Source organism: Lissotriton helveticus, chromosome 9 (assembly GCF_964261635.1).
Source record: "Lissotriton helveticus chromosome 9, aLisHel1.1, whole genome shotgun sequence".
In the NCBI taxonomy this organism is placed as follows: Eukaryota; Metazoa; Chordata; class Amphibia; order Caudata; family Salamandridae; genus Lissotriton; species Lissotriton helveticus.
In genome coordinates, this window is record NC_136070.1 from 16,483,422 (window position 1) to 16,501,479 (window position 18,058).

Genomic DNA, 18,058 nt, shown 5'->3' on the forward strand with positions numbered 1-18,058 from the left:
ACACCACAGACACACGCTGGCTACCCAATAAAGGTGAAATCCAACGGCAGGAGGCGCAGGAAGAGCGCGGCAGAGGCACACAGGAGAGAGCAACGTCCACCAGGTGCTCAGGAGCCAGACAGCACAAGGTCCTGCAGAGAAGCACGGTAGGAGGGTGGCAGTGCCCCCGCTAAGGCCCTGGAGGAGAGAGGAGACTGCGGTGAAGGGGGAGGAAGAGAACCGCGTCCCGACACTTCACAAGAGGAGAACACCAGCGAGCCAGGCAGCCCCAGGAACCAGGGAGGAAACACCGGCACGCCTGGCAGCCCCAGGAACCAGGGAGGAGAACCGGAAGAACAGGCCAAAATGAGCACCCAGGCATCCTCGCTCACTGCGCTGATTCCATTTCTGCCCAAACCAGGCAAACTCCAGATGAAGTGGGAGGACTAGAGGGAGTATTTCAAGAACTACCTCGAAGCCTTAGAAGATGAAAATGGGGAGGTATTTTCAAGCGCGAGAAGAAAACGAATACTTCTACATAACCTGGGCCCTGAGGGAATAAGAGTGTTCACGAACATAGAGCCCGCGCCTCGGCAGGCGGCTGATGTTGACATCTTCAAGCATGCTCTAGAAGACCTAGACACTCACTATCGCCCAGCGGTGTGTGTCTCCATTGATCGCTTCAACTTTCAACAGAGAAAACAAGGAGAGGGAGAGTCCATAGATGATTACGTTGCGGCCTTAAGAAGACTAGCGATTACTTGTAAGTATGGGACACTCCAAGATGACTTTATTAAAGACCAAATCGTAATGCACACCACCAACAAAACTGTACAGGACAAGTTGAGGGCACACGGAGAAGCGACGCTAAAAGAGGTAATTGCGATGATGAAGAAAGCTGAGCTCTCAAAGCGTTGTGCTGAAGCGGCAAAAAGGGAAAACGCTCAGAGGATCATGGTCAACAAGGTGGATGACGCCGAGCCCTCAGAAGGAAATAGAATAGCACCCGGAGACAGCAGAGGAACCAACAGATGGGTGGGAAAGCCAGGACAATCTGGAAAGCAGTCCACGGACAGCAAGTCCTCGTGCTACGGATGCGGAAGTACAACCCACGCGGCCCAGGACAAGCGCTGCCCGGCTTTCTGCGCGAAATGCATGTTCTGCGGACTGATAGGACATTATGAGAAAGTATGCCGAAGGAAAGGGAAGAAATCAGTGGTAAAATTCATAGCACAATCGCAACCAGAGGAAGAAGCCGGGGAGGAATCAGATGAAGACGATCTGGTGTTATGCATCGAGGAGCAAGTGTTAGGAATAGACAGCAAACGCTCCGATAAACCACGTGTGGACATACTGATTGGGGGAGTGAAGATCAGAATTGCGATAGACTCAGGATCCCCGTACACCATAGTCTAGAGATCAGTGTGGGAAGAAGAGTTCAAGCCCAGCCTGGGTCCCAGATTGGAACCACCAGACATACGACCTGTATCGTATACGAACAACCCGATCCCCATGGTGGGTTACCGGAGCCTTAAATTTGAATTCAGGGGAAGAAGGGCAGTATGTAAGTTGTACGTGGCAGAGAAAGGCCCCTCGGTCTTAGGATGGAGGGATCAAGGAGACCTTGGAATTAAACTAGATCCGGGAGGCATAGAACAAGTACCGCTGACGGACTGTGAAAACTGGCCAGACCTGGAGAAAGTGAAAAGGGACTTCCCTAGAGTGTTTGGTGGGAAGGTTGGCAAACTGGAGAAATTCATGCACAAGATCTTACTCAAAGAGAACTCCCAGCCTGTGTCACACAAAGTCCGAAATGTAACCATAGCAGTGAAAGAAGCGGTGCAACAAGAACTGCGGAGGCTGGAAGAGCAAGGAATAATTGAGCCCATAGACAGCTCGGAGTGGTTGGCACCCTTAGTGGTAGCCAGAAAAACAAACGGCAAAGTGAGTTTGTGCGTGACCTGCGTGAGTTAAACAAGTGCCTTATTGTAGAGAAATTCTCATTGCCCAGGATTGAAGAAATGTTGGCCAAAACGAGAGGAGTGAAGTGGTTCTCCACCGTGGACCTCACGTCCGCCTATCATCAAATAGACTTACACCCATCTAGCCGGAAATTCACGCCCTTCATAACGCCCTATGGATGTTATCAGTTCCGCAGGATGCCCTTTGGGCTGGCGTCCGCCGCAGCGGTGTTTCAAAAGTTAATGCACCGCCTATTCAAGGACGTCGAAGGCATCCAGTACTTCCAGGATGACATCCTGGTCATGGGGATGGACCGTGAAGACCACGACAGGAAGTTGAATAAGGTGTTGAGCGCGTTGCAAGAAAAGGGCCTGACGGCAGAATGGGAAAAGTGTAGGTTAGGCATGACATCCGTCACCTACCTGGGACATGAAATAGGTGGGCAGGGGATCACCCCAAAAAGAGGCAATGTGAAGGCGATCTGCGATGCCAGAGCTCCGGTCAGTAAAGAAGAAGTGAGGTCATTCCTGGGCATGGCCGAGTATTACAGCAAATTCGTCCAGCACTTTGCCACGAAGACCCACAAACTGAGGCAGCTAATAAGGGACAAGACTGCGTTCCAGTGGGACGATGAAGCGCAAGGAGAGTTTGAAGAATTGAAGAGGAATATCAGTCAAGCGGTACTGTTACATGGACATGATCCCTTGGGACAAACAATTTTGACCACAGATGCCAGCGAAAAGGGTTTAGGAGCAGTTCTGGCACAAGAACGAGAAGACAACACAGTTGAAACCCTCAGCTTTGCATCCAGAGCGTTATCTCCCACGGAACAGAAGTTCAGTGTGATTGAGAAGGAAATGCTGGCTGCGACATGGGCCATGGGGAAGTTCTGACAGTTCCTGGGGGGCACGAGGTTCCGTTTACAAACCGACCACAAACCACTGGTCAAGGTGCTCACCTCGAGTGGACATGACACAGCCACCCCGCGCATAGCCAAAATGACTCTTAAACTGCTGAAATACAGATATGATGTGGTGTATATACCAGGAACGCGCAACAAAGTAGCTGACTACTTCAGCAGGGCCTCGGCCATGGAGGAAGCACCTAATCCTGTGTCAGAGAATGAGGAGATGGTAGCTGTGATGGAGGACACAGAAAGGGCAATCAGCAAGCAAGAATGGGCGCAAGCTTATGAGGAGGACGAAGACATAAAATAAATCAAAGACTGCCTCATCAAGGGTTGGCCGGAAAAGAAGAGGCTAAAGGAGGTGCTCAGTAAATTTTATGAGGTGCGAGAGGAACTATCGATGAGCGACTCTGGAATCTTTTTGTATCGATGTGACAAAGTAGTGCCCCCTGAGAAATTGATCTCACCCTTGCTGAGCCAACTGCACGAAGGTCACCTCTGCATTGTAAAAACCAAGATGAGGGTGAAACAAATGTACTGGTGGCCAGGAATGGACATTCAAGTGGAAAGGCACATGAGAGACTGTGCCCAGTGCCAAGGGGCAGACAAAATATTGAAACCATTAAGACCAGCGTTGGGAAGATTCGACCAGCCACACAACCCCTGGGAAGATGTATCGGTGGACATTCTAGGAACGGTGTTGGATAACCAAGGAACAGCAAAATATTTGTGTGTTTTGGTAGATAAATACTCCAAGTGGCCTGAAGTTCAGGTGCAGGAAGAGATGGATTCGGACGCAGTAATAAAGTTCCTTACATCTGTGTTCTTAAGAGAAGGAATCCCGAGAACAATCCTGACTGACAATGGCCCGCAATTAACATCGGAGAAATGGTACAGATACACAGAAAGGAATGGAATCAAATCCAAGCACACCTCGGTATACCACCCGGCAAGCAACGGACAAGTGGAAAGATTTAACCGGGTCCTTATGGGGTCCATACAAGCTGCCATTATGAAAGGCAAGGAATGGGAGGAAGAAATTCAGAGCATGATGTGGGCGTACAGGATCACCCCCACCACGACAGGGTACAACCAGCCCCTTCCAAATCTTGAGAGGCAGGCACATTTTTACGAAGGACAATGTAATTTGGAGAGAAAAGACTGTCACCAGCAAATGGTCACCTGCAGTAGTCCAGCACAATCTGGAGAAGGCCCAGAAAGTGTACACGGAGCATTACGACCGGAGAAGAAATGTAAAAGAAACAGCTCTGGAGAGAGGGGAATGGGTGAGAGTCAAGCTGGCGGTACTAAGAAAAAAAGGAGAAAGCAAGTACAGCCCACCCCTGCAAGTGGAAGAAGTGTATGATCGAGCTGCGTTACTCAGTGACGGAAAAGTGTGGTCCCAAGATCGCATGGCAAAGATCAATGAAATTGTTCAGTGGCCAGTAGAAGAAGGAAGTGACCAACAGGGTCAAAGGCAGAGGAGTGGAGTAGAAGGAATGACTGCAGGAGGTGAAGGCCAAGAGGGAGAAGGAGAATATGGAGAGAGAGAAGATATGGGAATACCGAGTGTGGGGTAGACACCAGCAGGAAGGTGTGTGACGCCCGAGAGAAGTGAACTGGGTCTGCGGAGAGATGTAGCGGTGAGTCCCGCACCTGAAGGGGTCCGAGAAACCTCCACACTGGTAAGACGTACACGTGCTGGAAGAGTGGTAGTCAGACCTGCACATCTCAGAGACTTTGTATTAGAGGACTGTTGAACCAAGGAACTTTAGTTAAATGTGTGTATGAAAAAAAGGGAGATATGTAGTGTTGCGCTCCAGTTCTTTAGGGGTGTGCGTGACGCAGCATGCCCGAACTGGAGCGCGAGAGTTGTGTGCATGCACGAACGGCTGTTCGCGTGTGGATCGGAGCGTGATTACAGTAAGACGCCCGGCGCTCTTCCTGAGCTTATATATTGGATATATAATTAAACACCTTCTACCAGAGCTTGGTGTCAGTGTCATCTTTTGGGGTGAAGCTCCAGACTTCACAATATCTAGCTTTGTTTTCTCTGAAGAGGATACAAGTATGTGACATCACTTCCTGTGCCTTAATAGGGACAGGTGCCTTATGACGTCACTTCCTGTAATGTCATACATGTTCCATAATGCACCCCTGAAGGTTGTAATCCAGAGCGGGGTCTCCTGTGCTTCAGGGTCACCGGTGAGAACGTGGGGGTGGGGGTGAGAGGGGGGCACGTGCCCCTATGAACTCTTCCCTTTGGGGGCCACTGGTGCGGGGCGGAAGTGCGTCTCCTCCGTTGTTCTGGATCGGCCGCACTGCGCCTGCGCGGACACTGACGTCACTGCGCCTCGCCGGCGGCTCGCTTTGCTCTGACGTCACCATCGCGCGACGGTTTCCATGGTCCCCGTCAGCGATGGAGGCCGAAGCGGCGGAGAGGGGGGTCCTGGGGGCGACGCTGAGGGCCCTGGAGGGCTGCGCGCGGGAGGTGAGGAGGGGCCCCGAGGAGAGCAGGGCAGGGGGCCCCGAGGGGAGGAGGGGCCCCGAGGGGTGCGGAGGTCGGTGCTTCCCCTGTGCCAGGGTCGGGGGGGGGTGCAGGCAGGCAGCTTCGAGCTCCCCCTCCCCGGAGCAAAGCACAAGCCCCAGGGCGGCCCTGTGCAGCGGCCGGGAGGGGCCACGCTCGCCACCCTGGCCAACACCCCCGGGGGGGGGGGCGGGGGGATGCCGGGGCAGCTTCAGTCCTGAGCTGGAGGTGGCATGGACACACAGGCAGGGTCCTTGGTTCTGTGAGGGCTGCGCGGGTCTCTGGGGGGAGGGGGGGGCACCTGAGAGTGTGCGGGGTCTCTGGGCTCTTAGAAGGCAGCAGTGCTTGGGGCCACCTGAAGGCACGCGCGATCCATGGGGCCTTCGAAGCTGACACCTGCCCTTGGGACGGACACCTCAACACATCCAGGATTCTGGGTGTCTTTCAGGGTGGCATCCGTCCCCGTGGTGAAGAGTTCACAATTCTGGGGTGCACACACAAAGAGTGCAGGGTTCTTGGCATCTTGTATGGCTGCATCATTTGACATGACTGCTTGCACATGTCTCCTTTGGCTCTTGAGGGCTGCATTAGTCCTTGATGTGGAGGGTGGTCACCCTAAAGTATGCAGGATTTGTGGAGTCATCGAGGGCTGCATCACTCCTTGGTGTCAATGTGAGGGCTTGGAGGTGCCCCCTGCACGCCTCAAACTTTACACGCCCACTCACTGGGGCGAGTCAGATTTTAGCAGCTATTCGTCCCTTCTGGCGAGTGAACTTAAGCTGGAAGAAACAGGTGTTCTGTTCGTTCTGAAAGTGAATGAGCAATAAAGACGCCTTTTAATCTTTTTTTTCCTTTTTTTATCTTGACACATTTGCTGTCTGTTCAAGGAGAGGTCAAATGTCCTTTTTTTAAACTAATTGTTGCTTGTCTTATCCTGGAAAATGGTATTTACTTTTCTTTCTGATAATACACCTAAAGGTTTTTGTCAAGTGAGCAGTCTACGAGTCATTGTAAAACAAAAGGCTGTAAGATGTTGGGTTGTTTTTTTCTAACACGTTTAAACTGCGTTTAAATAAATAGTACAAGTATTTCAAATATATCAGGAATTGCGAAATAACTTTTTTTGAAATTCAGAAGTGTGATGTAAACAAAGAGTTAAACAGGACCACAACAAATCAGAATACTTTACTTGGTGATGTGTAAATGAAAAATACTTGCAGAAACTTGATTTCCAAAAATTGTACACTATTTAATCAGCAAAACTACGTCAGAAAATCGCTATCATTTCAATAGAAAATCTGCTCATTGCAGATAAGTGTGCCACCACTTCTGGCTTTCGGTGTGCATTTATTTATTTATAAAGTTTTATATAGTGCGAATTTGACCCAAGAGTGTATCAGAGCGCTTTACATTTATTATTTAAAGTAATAGTCTTTCAATATGTTTGGAGAAATATTCCTGCCCCTGCCATGATGACAATGCAGTTAATTAACTAAGAGGGAAGTCAGCGCTCGTATATGTGACCACATTTGTATTATTAGGGAGCACAAGTTTAGTCTATTAAGTCAAACAAAATAGTTTTTTATACAGCAGACATACTGAACTCCCATATTTGAAGGTGCTCTCATGTGTGATCATAAAGAAAATGGCGCCTGCATCTGGGGAGCGACCACTGCGCCTCTGGCCTGGTCGCCCCCCTGCTCCTCACCGCGCCTGCTACAGAGCCCCTGCTGACCGAGTCCTCTTCTCCATCGCCGACAGCAGCGCCCCAGCCGCCGCTGGGCCGCCCGCTCTGCCAGTCCCGTTCCCGCCGCTTCCTGCCTGCGGCCCCGCCCCCTCGCCGGACGATTGGGCAACCCCTTCCCGCCTCCCAGCTGACCCGCCCTCCCTGCTCCCTTCTTATGACGCCCCCAGAGCGACCGCACAGCGGACGCGCGCAGCGGGAGCACCGAATGAGCGCCGAAGGCGCGCCAAAGGTAAGCCTGTCTGCGCCCGTCCGCGCCTGGCCCGCGCCCAGTGCCAGGACCCCTGGCCCCCACCGCCGGAAGCCGACCCGTCGGACCTACGACCCCACCGAACTCAACGCACTCAACACCGGCCGACCCCCGGGCTGCTACCGAGCCACACCGAGACGCACCCACGGACCCTTCAGCTGCCACTCCTGCAAGTTCACCTGCAACCGGACCCACGCCACACCAGCACCCACCAAGACCAAGCCGAACTCCAGCAGCACCCACCTGAAGTGCATCCTGCTCAACACCCGCTCCGTCCACAGACACGCCGTCGAGCTCTGGAACCTGCTCGACACCACAGACCCAGACGTCGCCTTCCTCACGGAAACCTGGATGAACGTCTCCTCAGCGCCCGCCATCGCCATCCCAGAGGGCTACAAGATCACCCGGAGAGACCGCGCCAACCAGACAGGAGGAGGCATCGCCATCATCCACAGGAACACCATCCGCATCACGACCAACACCGACGACACCCTCGCACCCACCGAACACCTGCACTTCCAGATCCACGTCAACCCCAAGACCACCCTCAGAGGCACCCTCATCTACAGACCCCCGGGACCACGCACACAATTCAGCGAGGACATCGCCGACTTCATCAGCCCACACGCCCTCCCCTCCGCCGACTACATCCTCCTCGGGGACCTCAACTTCCACCTGGACAACAACAACGACCGCAACACCACCACCCTGCTGGACAACCTCGCCAACCTCGGACTCAAGCAACTGGTGACCACCCCCACCCACTACGCCGGACACACACTCAACCCGATCTTCTCTTCCAGCAAGGACATTGCCTTCAGCCACGCCACAGGACTCCACTGGACGGACCACAGCTGCGTCCACTTCAGCTTCAGAAGGACCACGCTCCACCATCACCAGCAACAGGCTCCCCGCAGAAGCTGGAACAAGATCACTGCAGACCAGCTCGCTACTTCCCTGAGCAAGAACCCTCCCACCAGCACAACAAACCCCAGCCAAGCAGCCACCAACTTCACGAAATGGATCAGCGACTGCGCAGACGACCTCACCCCGCTGAAGACCCCGCCGAGCAGACCCGGCAGCAAGAAAGCCCCATGGTTTAACGACGAACTCAAGAGCTCCAAGAAGAACTGCAGAGCACTCGAGAAAACCTGGCGCAGAGACCCAACACCGGACAACATGACTGCCCTCAAGCTCGCCACCCGAAAACACCACCAGCTGATCCACGCCACCAAGAAAACCGCATTCAAGGAACGACTGGACAACAACGCACACAACAGCAAGGAACTCTTCAACATCGTGAAAGAGCTCTCCAACCCCAACGTCGGAAACAACGACATCACCCCTTCGCAAGACCTCTGCAACTCCCTCGCCTCCTACTTCCACAACAAGATCGCGGACATACACAACAGCTTCAGCACTCAACCGACGCATGCCACGACCGAACCACCGCCCCCCACCACCACCCTCCGTGCCTGGACCCCGATCAGCACCGAAGACACCATCCGCACGATGAACTCCATCCACTCCGGATCTCCGACAGACCCCTGCCCTCACCACGTCTTCAACAAGGCCGACGCTGTCATCGCACCCCACCTGCGGGACATCATCAACACCTCCTTCGACATCGCCACCTTCCCGGAGAGCTGGAAGCACGCCGAACTCAGCGCTCTACTCAAGAAACCATCAGCAGACCCAACCGACCTCAAGAACTACCGCCCCATCTCGCTGCTCCCGTTTCCGGCCAAAGTCATCGAGAAGACCGTCAACAAGCAACTGGCCGTCTTCCTCGAGACGAACGGTTCCCTCGACCTCTCGCAGTCTGGCTTCCGGGCCAACCACAGCACCGAGACCGCCCTGATCGCAGCTACCGATGACATCCGAGCCCTGCTCGACAACGGAGAAACAGCGGCCCTCATCCTCCTGGACCTCTCCGCGGCCTTCGACACTGTCTGCCACCGTACCCTAGTACAGCGCCTCAGCAACGTCGGAATCCAGGAGAAGGCACTGGAGTGGATCACCTCCTTCCTCGCCGGAAGGACACAGAGAGTCCGCCTCCCCCCGTTAAGATCAGAGGCCACCGAAGTCATCTGCGGCGTTCCTCAAGGCTCCTCGCTCAGCCCAACACTCTTCAACGTCTACATGAGCCCCCTCGCAGCCATCGCACGCCAGCACAACCTGAACATCATCTCCTACGCCGACGACACCCAGCTGATGCTCTCCCTCACTAAAGACCCCGCCACCGCCAGAGCCAACCTGCACGAAGGGATGACAGACGTAGTCGAATGGATGTCGAACAGCTGTCTGAAACTGAACTCGGACAAGACGGAAGTCCTCATCCTGGGATCCTCCCCTCCGCCTGTGACGACTCCTGGTGGCCCCCTGCCCTGGGCAGAGCACCCAAACCAACAGACCACGCACGCAACCTGGGCTTCATCCTGGACTCCTTCCTCTCCATGACCAGACAAATAAACGCCGTCTCCTCGTCGTGCTTCAACATCCTGCGCATGCTATGTAAGATCTTCCGATGGATCCCCACCGAGACCAGGAAGACGGTCACCCAGGCCCTCGTCACCAGCCGTCTGGACTACGGCAACTCCCTCTACGCCGGAACCACCGCCAAACTCCAGAAGAGTCTCCAGCGGATCCAGAACACCTCAGCACGACTCATCCTGGACATCCCCCGCCGCAGCCACATCTCTGGATACCTGAGAGACCTGCACTGGCTCCCGGTCAACAAGAGAATCACCTTCCGGCTCCTCACCCACGCACACAAAGCCCTACACAACCAAGGACCAGGATACCTCAACAGCCGCCTCAACTTCTACGCTCCCAAACGCCAGCTTCGATCGACCAGCCACGCCCTCGTCCCCCGCATCCGAAGAGCCACCACAGGAGGAAGGTCCTTCTCCTACCTGGCCGCCAAGACTTGGAACTCCCTTCCGACCCACCTCCGCCTGACCCAGGACCACCTCGCCTTCAGGAAGCAGCTCAAGACCTGGCTGTTCGAGCAGTAGCGGACCCCCCCCCCCCAGCGCCTTGAGACCCTCCGGGTGAGTAGTGCGCTATATAAATGCTCTGATTGATTGATTGATTGCTCAGTGAATTTAAGTATTTGCCCACAATCACATCATTTGAAACCAGTTTATGGGTTGAGAGCATTACAACTAGGTCGACTAGGTTATTTAAGTCACTAGACCTGCTGCTCCAGTAACCATTTTTTGATTTTTCGAGGCCTGCAACAACATTTCTTTTATCTGACAGCTACATCAGTTTTTGGGGTGGAGTGGGAGCATCTGGAGGTATGCACCACCCTTGGTGTCTGCTATGGTGGCATCAGACCTTGAGGTGTGGAGTGGGCATATTGAACCTATGCTTTTTGTGTGTCTTCTTCTATGGCAACATCAGGGTTTAGGGTGAGGACGGGCACTTGAAGGTGTATAGGATTCATTCAGTCTGTAAGAGCCAAAGGGCATGACCTGCCGTGCTATCCTTCTAAACAGAAAGTGATGCATGACTGCACCAATGCCCTTGAGTTGTGGAGTTTTCCTCCACGTCCATGCTTTGTAGTACATTATTTCAACAATGGCAAGTCAGTGCTTGCTCCTGGGGTTTGTACCATGTTTAGTGGCACTTCAAGGCGGAATGTGACCTAGAAGGCCTTATGTGTGGTGGTCCGGTTCAGTGTTCTGATTGGTATGACAGTTAGTGTTGCTTCACTATTGGGCAGTAAAGTCAGGTTACATCCAAAAGAACTCGCGCAGACCTACCCTAACTGCACTGTTCTGCTTATTGTGAATTGCGGCTGTTCCTGGTAGGGCAGTGACAACGATTTGCTTCCCTTGGCAAGTTATTCTCTCGTGCAAACAACCACTGTCCTTTTCATAGGATGACAATTGTTCCATAGAGCTGTGCTGACTTATAGACACCTACCTGGGAGTAGAGCTGCGGCTGCTGCTTGTTGTGTGACACATGATACATCACGATCCATGCATTGCTGGGTTGGTGTAATATAGCAGCGTGTCTGGCTGGATGTACCTATCGCTAATACATTAGTTGACAATCCGCCTTTTTTTTCAAAGCTTCACCTTCCAGAAGATGTGGTGACCCTTGCAGTCAATTGGACAAAGCTTAAGGATGTTCCTGTGCCACCTCCAGCACTACTCAGCCGGGCCCTGCAGCAGCACATCCAGCACATGCAGGTACGTGTTTACATCTCCAGGAATTACAAATGGCGACTTGATGAGTGATTCTCTACCAATGCTTCTCTGTTCACCGGGCTCCGTCTAGCAAAATAGGTTCAAGCAATTCTTTCGCAATACTTTATTTGTAATTGTATTGTATTGTAATTGCATTTATATAGCGCTTACTACCCCTAGCGAGGCGTCAACGCGCTTTTTCGGTGAGTAGCACGCTACTCCGGGACCCATAGATGATTAGTGTTGAATTAGTATAGTGAAACATGAAGTACATTTTAAGTGGTGGATAGGTTGGTCAGTTATTTGGATTTGGAATGATAGCAGAAGGATAGAGGAGGAAAAAGGTTTGTATTTATATAGCGCTTGTTGACGCACGCTATTCAGGAAGCCTACAAAGAATTAGTGGTGAATTAATATGGTGAAATTTGAAGTAATTTCAGTGGTGGATATAAGACAGTTACTTGGAGTGAGAAGGATAGCGGAGGGATAAAAGGGGAAGAAAGATTTGCATTCATATAGCACTTGTTACCCCTGATGGGTGTTGAATCGCTTTTCTGGCGAGTAGCACGCCACTCCGCAACCCATAAAGGATTACAGTTGAAAATTAGTATAGTAAAAAAAAAATACATAAATATGAAGTAATTTGAGTAGTGGATATGTTATTCAGTTATTTGTGTAGTATATTAGTATAGTTTAATATGGAATTTGAGAAGTGAACATGTTATTCTGTTAATTTAATTTCGATTGAAAAGGATAGTGGAGGGATAAAAGAGTGAAAGATTTTTTTTTTTAGGTCTTAGCAATAGGAGGAGGCTTTTGGATGAGTAAAAAGGAGTTTTGGAGGGGAGGACTCAGAGGAAAGAGTTTAGAAAGGTTTGTTTTAGGGGATCGGTATAGTAATTGTGTATACCCTGTGAGAGAGTGCGGTCTGATGAGGTAAACTACAGAATGAAGACCACATTTAAGACGAGCAGCGATGCAAACTAAAAGACTTCAAAAATAGTACAACTTAATTCCAGTATAACAGAAAGGTTTTAAAGAAGACATTCAACTCTATACCCCGTCTTGGCTCATGGGGGCTTGCTTTAACAGCGATAAAGCAGCATGTTAATTTGTTGTGCTGGCTTGTGGGATTCCGGGAAGCATTTGATTTTTCTTTTTCCTTTTCTTTTGCGCACAGAGAATTACTTTGGAAGACGCAGGCGTAAATGTTGATTTTAAAGGATTTCTTTTGATGTAATGCAACCATTCTAACTGGGCATGGGTGGCAATACTTGGTGATACTGAGCGTACCCTTTCAGGAAAAAAAAAACTAATAAATGTTAGCTTGAGGCAATGCAGTGTTGCTGCCCCACGTGGTTTGCTTTTTTTTGTTGTTGCAGATTTACCCTTAATGCTCCTTAAAACTCCATGTTCTCTGAAAATGGGGTTGTTTAAGTATCATGCTTATAATATGTGGGTGGCTTACTAATTATGAATTCTACACAAATTGGCCTCTAAACGAAAATAAAGACGTTCCATACATAGTGCTCAGATAGCAGAATAACTAAAAATACGGATAATATAAGCGGTTTACTTGTTTCATAGTGGAGACAAAAGTTCAGGAAGTGGATATTTATAAATATTTACAGATTCACTGTCCAAAAACCTGAAATGGAATTTGCATCTAGCAATGACTTGAAACAGTGTCTTGGTCCCATGTGATGGTACAATGGAAATTTAATAATGGTTTTGCAGACCGTACTCATTAATCATTATTTAAAGCTGCGATTCAGCCTCATATTTCAAATGGTGCTGATTTTATTTGTAGCCGGGGAAAAATCAATGTAAAAAATTAGAGCGCAAAATCTTACGCCACCTACAACGAAGGTGCAGGCAATTCGATTAGGCTGAACATTTATTTTAGGCTGCCTATGGCCTCACTACAAATGGTGTGTTTTTGTCATCAACTTTCAATTCACCCCAATCTGGAATATTATTTTACTGTTTTATTGAAGTATTAAATAGTGTATGAAAATGGGTGTCTTACTTGAGAAAATAGATAACCGCCTTGAGGATGCATTATTCCCAGGACACAGTAAATCAAGCAACACCACTAAATTATCTAAAGTGAATTTAGTACACTTGTTAATCAGATCTGTAGACACAGTAATGTAGTTAGATCTCAAAAAGTTTGGTTGCTTTAATAAAGCCATCCAAGGAAGGTGGAGTTTTACCCCGATATTTCAGGTGTCATTATGTTATGAGGTAGGACATTGTAAAATTCCACATAGGATTGAGTCCTTAATACACAATCCCAGCTGTGGCAAATATCTTACAACAAAATAATGGATAGTGTAGGTGGGAAATGCACACATGTACGTACCCTATTGGATTGATTTTACCGAATGTAAGATTTGTTTTAACCCAGAATCAGCGAAAACTTTCACTTGAACTTTAATTTTTAGATGTTGCACTTGCCATTGGAATGGTTTTAAAGTGGTTAAAACGTGCAATTTGAGTGTTAATTTATTTAAGTTAATCCTTTGACACTTGAATAATGGTTTTATAGTATTAAAGGTATTTTTAGCATATTGTCAAATGTTCGACAGACAACAGTCTACGTTCATTTATTTTCAACAAGAGCAAGCGGCAATGCAAGACGTGTTGTACCTTACCCGTGTCCCTTTCCTGCTCCAAGAGGTTAATGTCCAATCTTCTGTCACATCAAGCCTGTGTCCAGGGTTCTAGGTTTGTGTCGTCCAACAGAGATTTCACTTTAAATTAATATTGCCTTGCAGGATGTCTGGTCCCTTGATGCTTTCATCTTCTGATTCCATCACAGACCAAAGCCTTGTTTCTATTTGAGTATGGTGCCGAATAATGTGTGTTTGGTTAATAATTTGTGTATATATTGTGTTGTAGTGTGGTTTGGCTTGTGTAGCCACGGATCTTAACCAATTTAGGCATGAGTGGATTCAAGTAATGTTGAGTGAAATAGATGGGACCGATGTATGTGCTCAATTGGTAATGCTGGCAGAGGGCGTTGATGCCAGGCGTGTCCTTGCCGACTCGGCAGCGCTGCAGCCTGCGTCCAGTCCATCCTTGAGTAGGTGCCTGTTTCCAGTGCTTGACGACTGCAGGCCTGTGCACATTGTATAGATGGCATGTCCGCGGCGTAGGAACAATCATTTTGGGGTGCTACACTATGGTCAAAATCAATGTTTTGTGGGTTTTCAATTGTAATTATAATGTTCTCCCAACAGTGGCTTCCAACACGTTCCACATAGAAATGATGGTGTGCATACAATGTCTTTTATAGTCATAACTTGCAGACATTACATAATCTTGCCTTGAAGACAGGTGTCAAGTATTGTGCAGGCTGGAAAGTAATGGAGTATGATATTTCTTTAAAGCAGCGCTATGTCGTACTGTATAAAGCACCCCTATGTGGCACTTTTCAGATCAGCCTTATATAGTAATGTTTAAAGCAGCCCTTTGGTACGGCTTAAATCAGACCTGTATAGTGCAATCCTGTGCAATACCGCTTGAAGCAGCCCTGTACGGTACAGCCCTGTGCAGTACTGCTTGGAGCAGCCCTGTACGGTACAGCCCTGTGCACTACTGCTTGAAGCAGCCCTGTACTGTACAGCCCTATGCAGTACTGCTTGAAGCAGCCCTGTACGGTACAGCCCTGTGCAGTACTGCTTGAAGCAGCCCTGTACGGTACAGCCCTGTGCACTACTGCTTGAAGCAGCCCTGTACGGTACAGCCCTGTGCAGTACTGCTTGAAGCAGCCCTGTACGGTACAGCCCTGTGCACTACTGCTTGAAGCAGCCCTGTACGGTACAGCCCTGTGCAGTACTGCTTGAAGCAGCCCTGTACGGTACAGACCTGTGCACTACTGCTTGAAGCAGCCCTGTACGGTACAGCCCTGTGCAGTACTGCTTGAAGCAGCCCTGTACGGTACAGCCCTGTGCAGTACTGCTTGAAGCAGCCCTGTACGGTACAGACCTGTGCACTACTGCTTGAAGCAGCCCTGTACGGTACAGCCCTGTGCAGTACTGCTTGAAGCAGCCCTGTACGGTACAGACCTGTGCAGTACTGCTTGAAGCAGCCCTGTACGGTACAGACGTGTGCAATACTGCTTGAAGCAGCCCTGTACGGTACAGCCCTGTGCACTACTGCTTGAAGCAGCCCTGTACGGTACAGCCCTGTGCAATACTGCTTGAAGCAGCCCTGTACGGTACAGACGTGTGCAATACTGCTTGAAGCAGCCCTGTACGGTACAGCCCTGTGCAGTACTGCTTGAAGCAGCCCTGTACGGTACAGCCCTGTGCAATACTGCTTGAAGCAGCCCTGTACGGTACAGACGTGTGCAATACTGCTTGAAGCAGCCCTGTACGGTACAGCCCTGTGCAGTACTGCTTGAAGCAGCCCTGTACGGTACAGACCTGTGCAGTACTGCTTGAAGCAGCCCTGTACGGTACAGACCTGTGCAGTACTGCTTGAAGCAGCCCTGTACGGTACGGCCCTGTGCAATACTGCTTGAAGCAGCCCTGTACGGTACAGCCCTGTGCAATACTGCTTGAAGCAGCCCTGTACGGGACAGCCCTGTGCAATACTGCTTGAAGCAACCCTGTACGGTACAGCCCTGTGCAGTACTGCATGAAGCAGCCCTGTAAAGTAATGTTTTAAAAATGATTTTTCCTATTACCAAAAAATGTAATGTTAAAAAAAGCAATAAACTGTCAATATTGTTATGGAGCTTTGGTACATTTGCAAGCCAGTCTGCTCCATGATGCGTGATAATGTCACAATAATCACTTTCTATTTTATTTTGATTGTGTTCCCCTGGGTTCTTGGTGCATCTATTTTTTCCTAGAAAAGGAGCGAGAATGTACACAATACGCTCTTTCTTCCTGAAGACACTTAGTGGCATGCTATGAGAAAGTAAAATCTGCAAGGTTGGTGGGGGTAGGGGGGGAGGGAATGGAACATACACTGTCTCCACGCCAGTAAACACACATGCACAAACACAGCTTTACTCTAACACACATAGCATTGCGCGCACACACAGTCACCCATGAAGCAAAGGAAGATGGTACTATCCCTGCTGAGCCTGTTCTATTTGCACAAAGGTAAATGCATTGAAGCATGACCTCCTGTGTACCCGAGGGGAGCTTGCACTGCTGCTGTTTGTTAGTGAAGCTTGGCTTCCTGTGTACCCAAGGGGAGCTTGCAATGCTGCTGTTTGTTATTGAAGCTTGGCCTCCTGTGTACCCGAGGGGAGCTTGCAATGCTGCTGTTTGTTAGTGAAGCTTGACCTCCTGTGTACCTGAGGGGAACTTGCAATGCTGCTGTTTGTTAGTGAAGCTTGACCTCCTGTGTACCTGAGGGGAACTTGCAATGCTGCTGTTTGTTAGTGAAGCTTGGCCTCCTGTGCACCTGAGGGGAGCTTGCAATGCTGGTGTTTGTTTGTGAAGCTTGGCCTCCTGTGCACCTGAGGGGAGCTTGCAATGTTGCTGTTTGTTAGTGAAGCGTGTCCTCCTGTGTATCTGAGGGGAGCTTGCACTGCTGCTGTTTGTTATTGAAGCTTGACCTCCTGTGTACCTGAGGGGAGCTTGCAATGCTGCTGTTTGTTAGTGAAGCTTGACCTCCTGTGTACCTGAGGGGAACTTGCAATGCTGCTGTTTGTTAGTGAAGCTTGGCCTCCTGTGCACCTGAGGGGAGCTTGCAATGCTGGTGTTTGTTTGTGAAGCTTGGCCTCCTGTGCACCTGAGGGGAGCTTGCAATGTTGCTGTTTGTTAGTGAAGCGTGTCCTCCTGTGTATCTGAGGGGAGCTTGCACTGCTGCTGTTTGTTATTGAAGCTTGACCTCCTGTGTACCTGAGGGGAGCTTGCAATGCTGCTGTTTGTTAGTGAAGCTTGACCTCCTGTGTACCTGAGGGGAACTTGCAATGCTGCTGTTTGTTAGTGAAGCTTGACCTCCTGTGTACCTGAGGGGAGCTTGCAATGCTGCTGTTTGTTATTGAAGCTTGGCCTCCTGTGTACCCGAGGGGCGCTTCCAAGGCTGCTGTTTGTTAGTGAAGCTTGGCCTCCTGTGCACCTGAGGGGAGCTTGCAATGTTGCTGTTTGTTAGTGAAGCGTGTCCTCCTGTGTATCTGAGGGGAGCTTGCACTGCTGCTGTTTGTTATTGAAGCTTGACCTCCTGTGTACCTGAGGGGAGCTTGCAATGCTGCTGTTTGTTTGTGAAACTTGGCCCTGAGGGGAGCTTGCAATGCTGCTGTTTGTAGGTGAAGCTTGGTCTCCTGCTTATCTGAGGGGAGCTTGCAAGGCCGCTGTTTGTTAGTGAAACTTGGCCTCCTGTGTACCTGAGGGGAGCTTGCACTGCTGCTGTTTGTTATTGAAGCTTGACCTCCTGTGTACCCAAGGGGAGCTTGCAATGCAGCTGTTTGTTATTGAAGCTTGGCCTCCTGTGTACCTGAGGGGAACTTGCAATGCTGCTGTTT

General features: G+C 50.1%; 1 protein-coding gene across 1 annotated transcript in view; it reads left to right on the plus strand.

The window, feature by feature from the left end:
- Positions 1-5,232: 5,232 nt before the first annotated feature.
- MBIP (MAP3K12 binding inhibitory protein 1) overlaps positions 5,233-18,058 on the plus strand; it is a 68,288-nt gene continuing 55,462 nt past the window's right edge. Inside the window, exons 1-2 of the mRNA XM_078659356.1 lie at positions 5,233-5,339; positions 11,452-11,571. Of these exons, the coding sequence (XP_078515482.1) occupies positions 5,268-5,339; positions 11,452-11,571 (192 nt within the window). The 5' untranslated portion in view covers positions 5,233-5,267. The remainder of the gene's footprint in view (positions 5,340-11,451; positions 11,572-18,058) is intronic.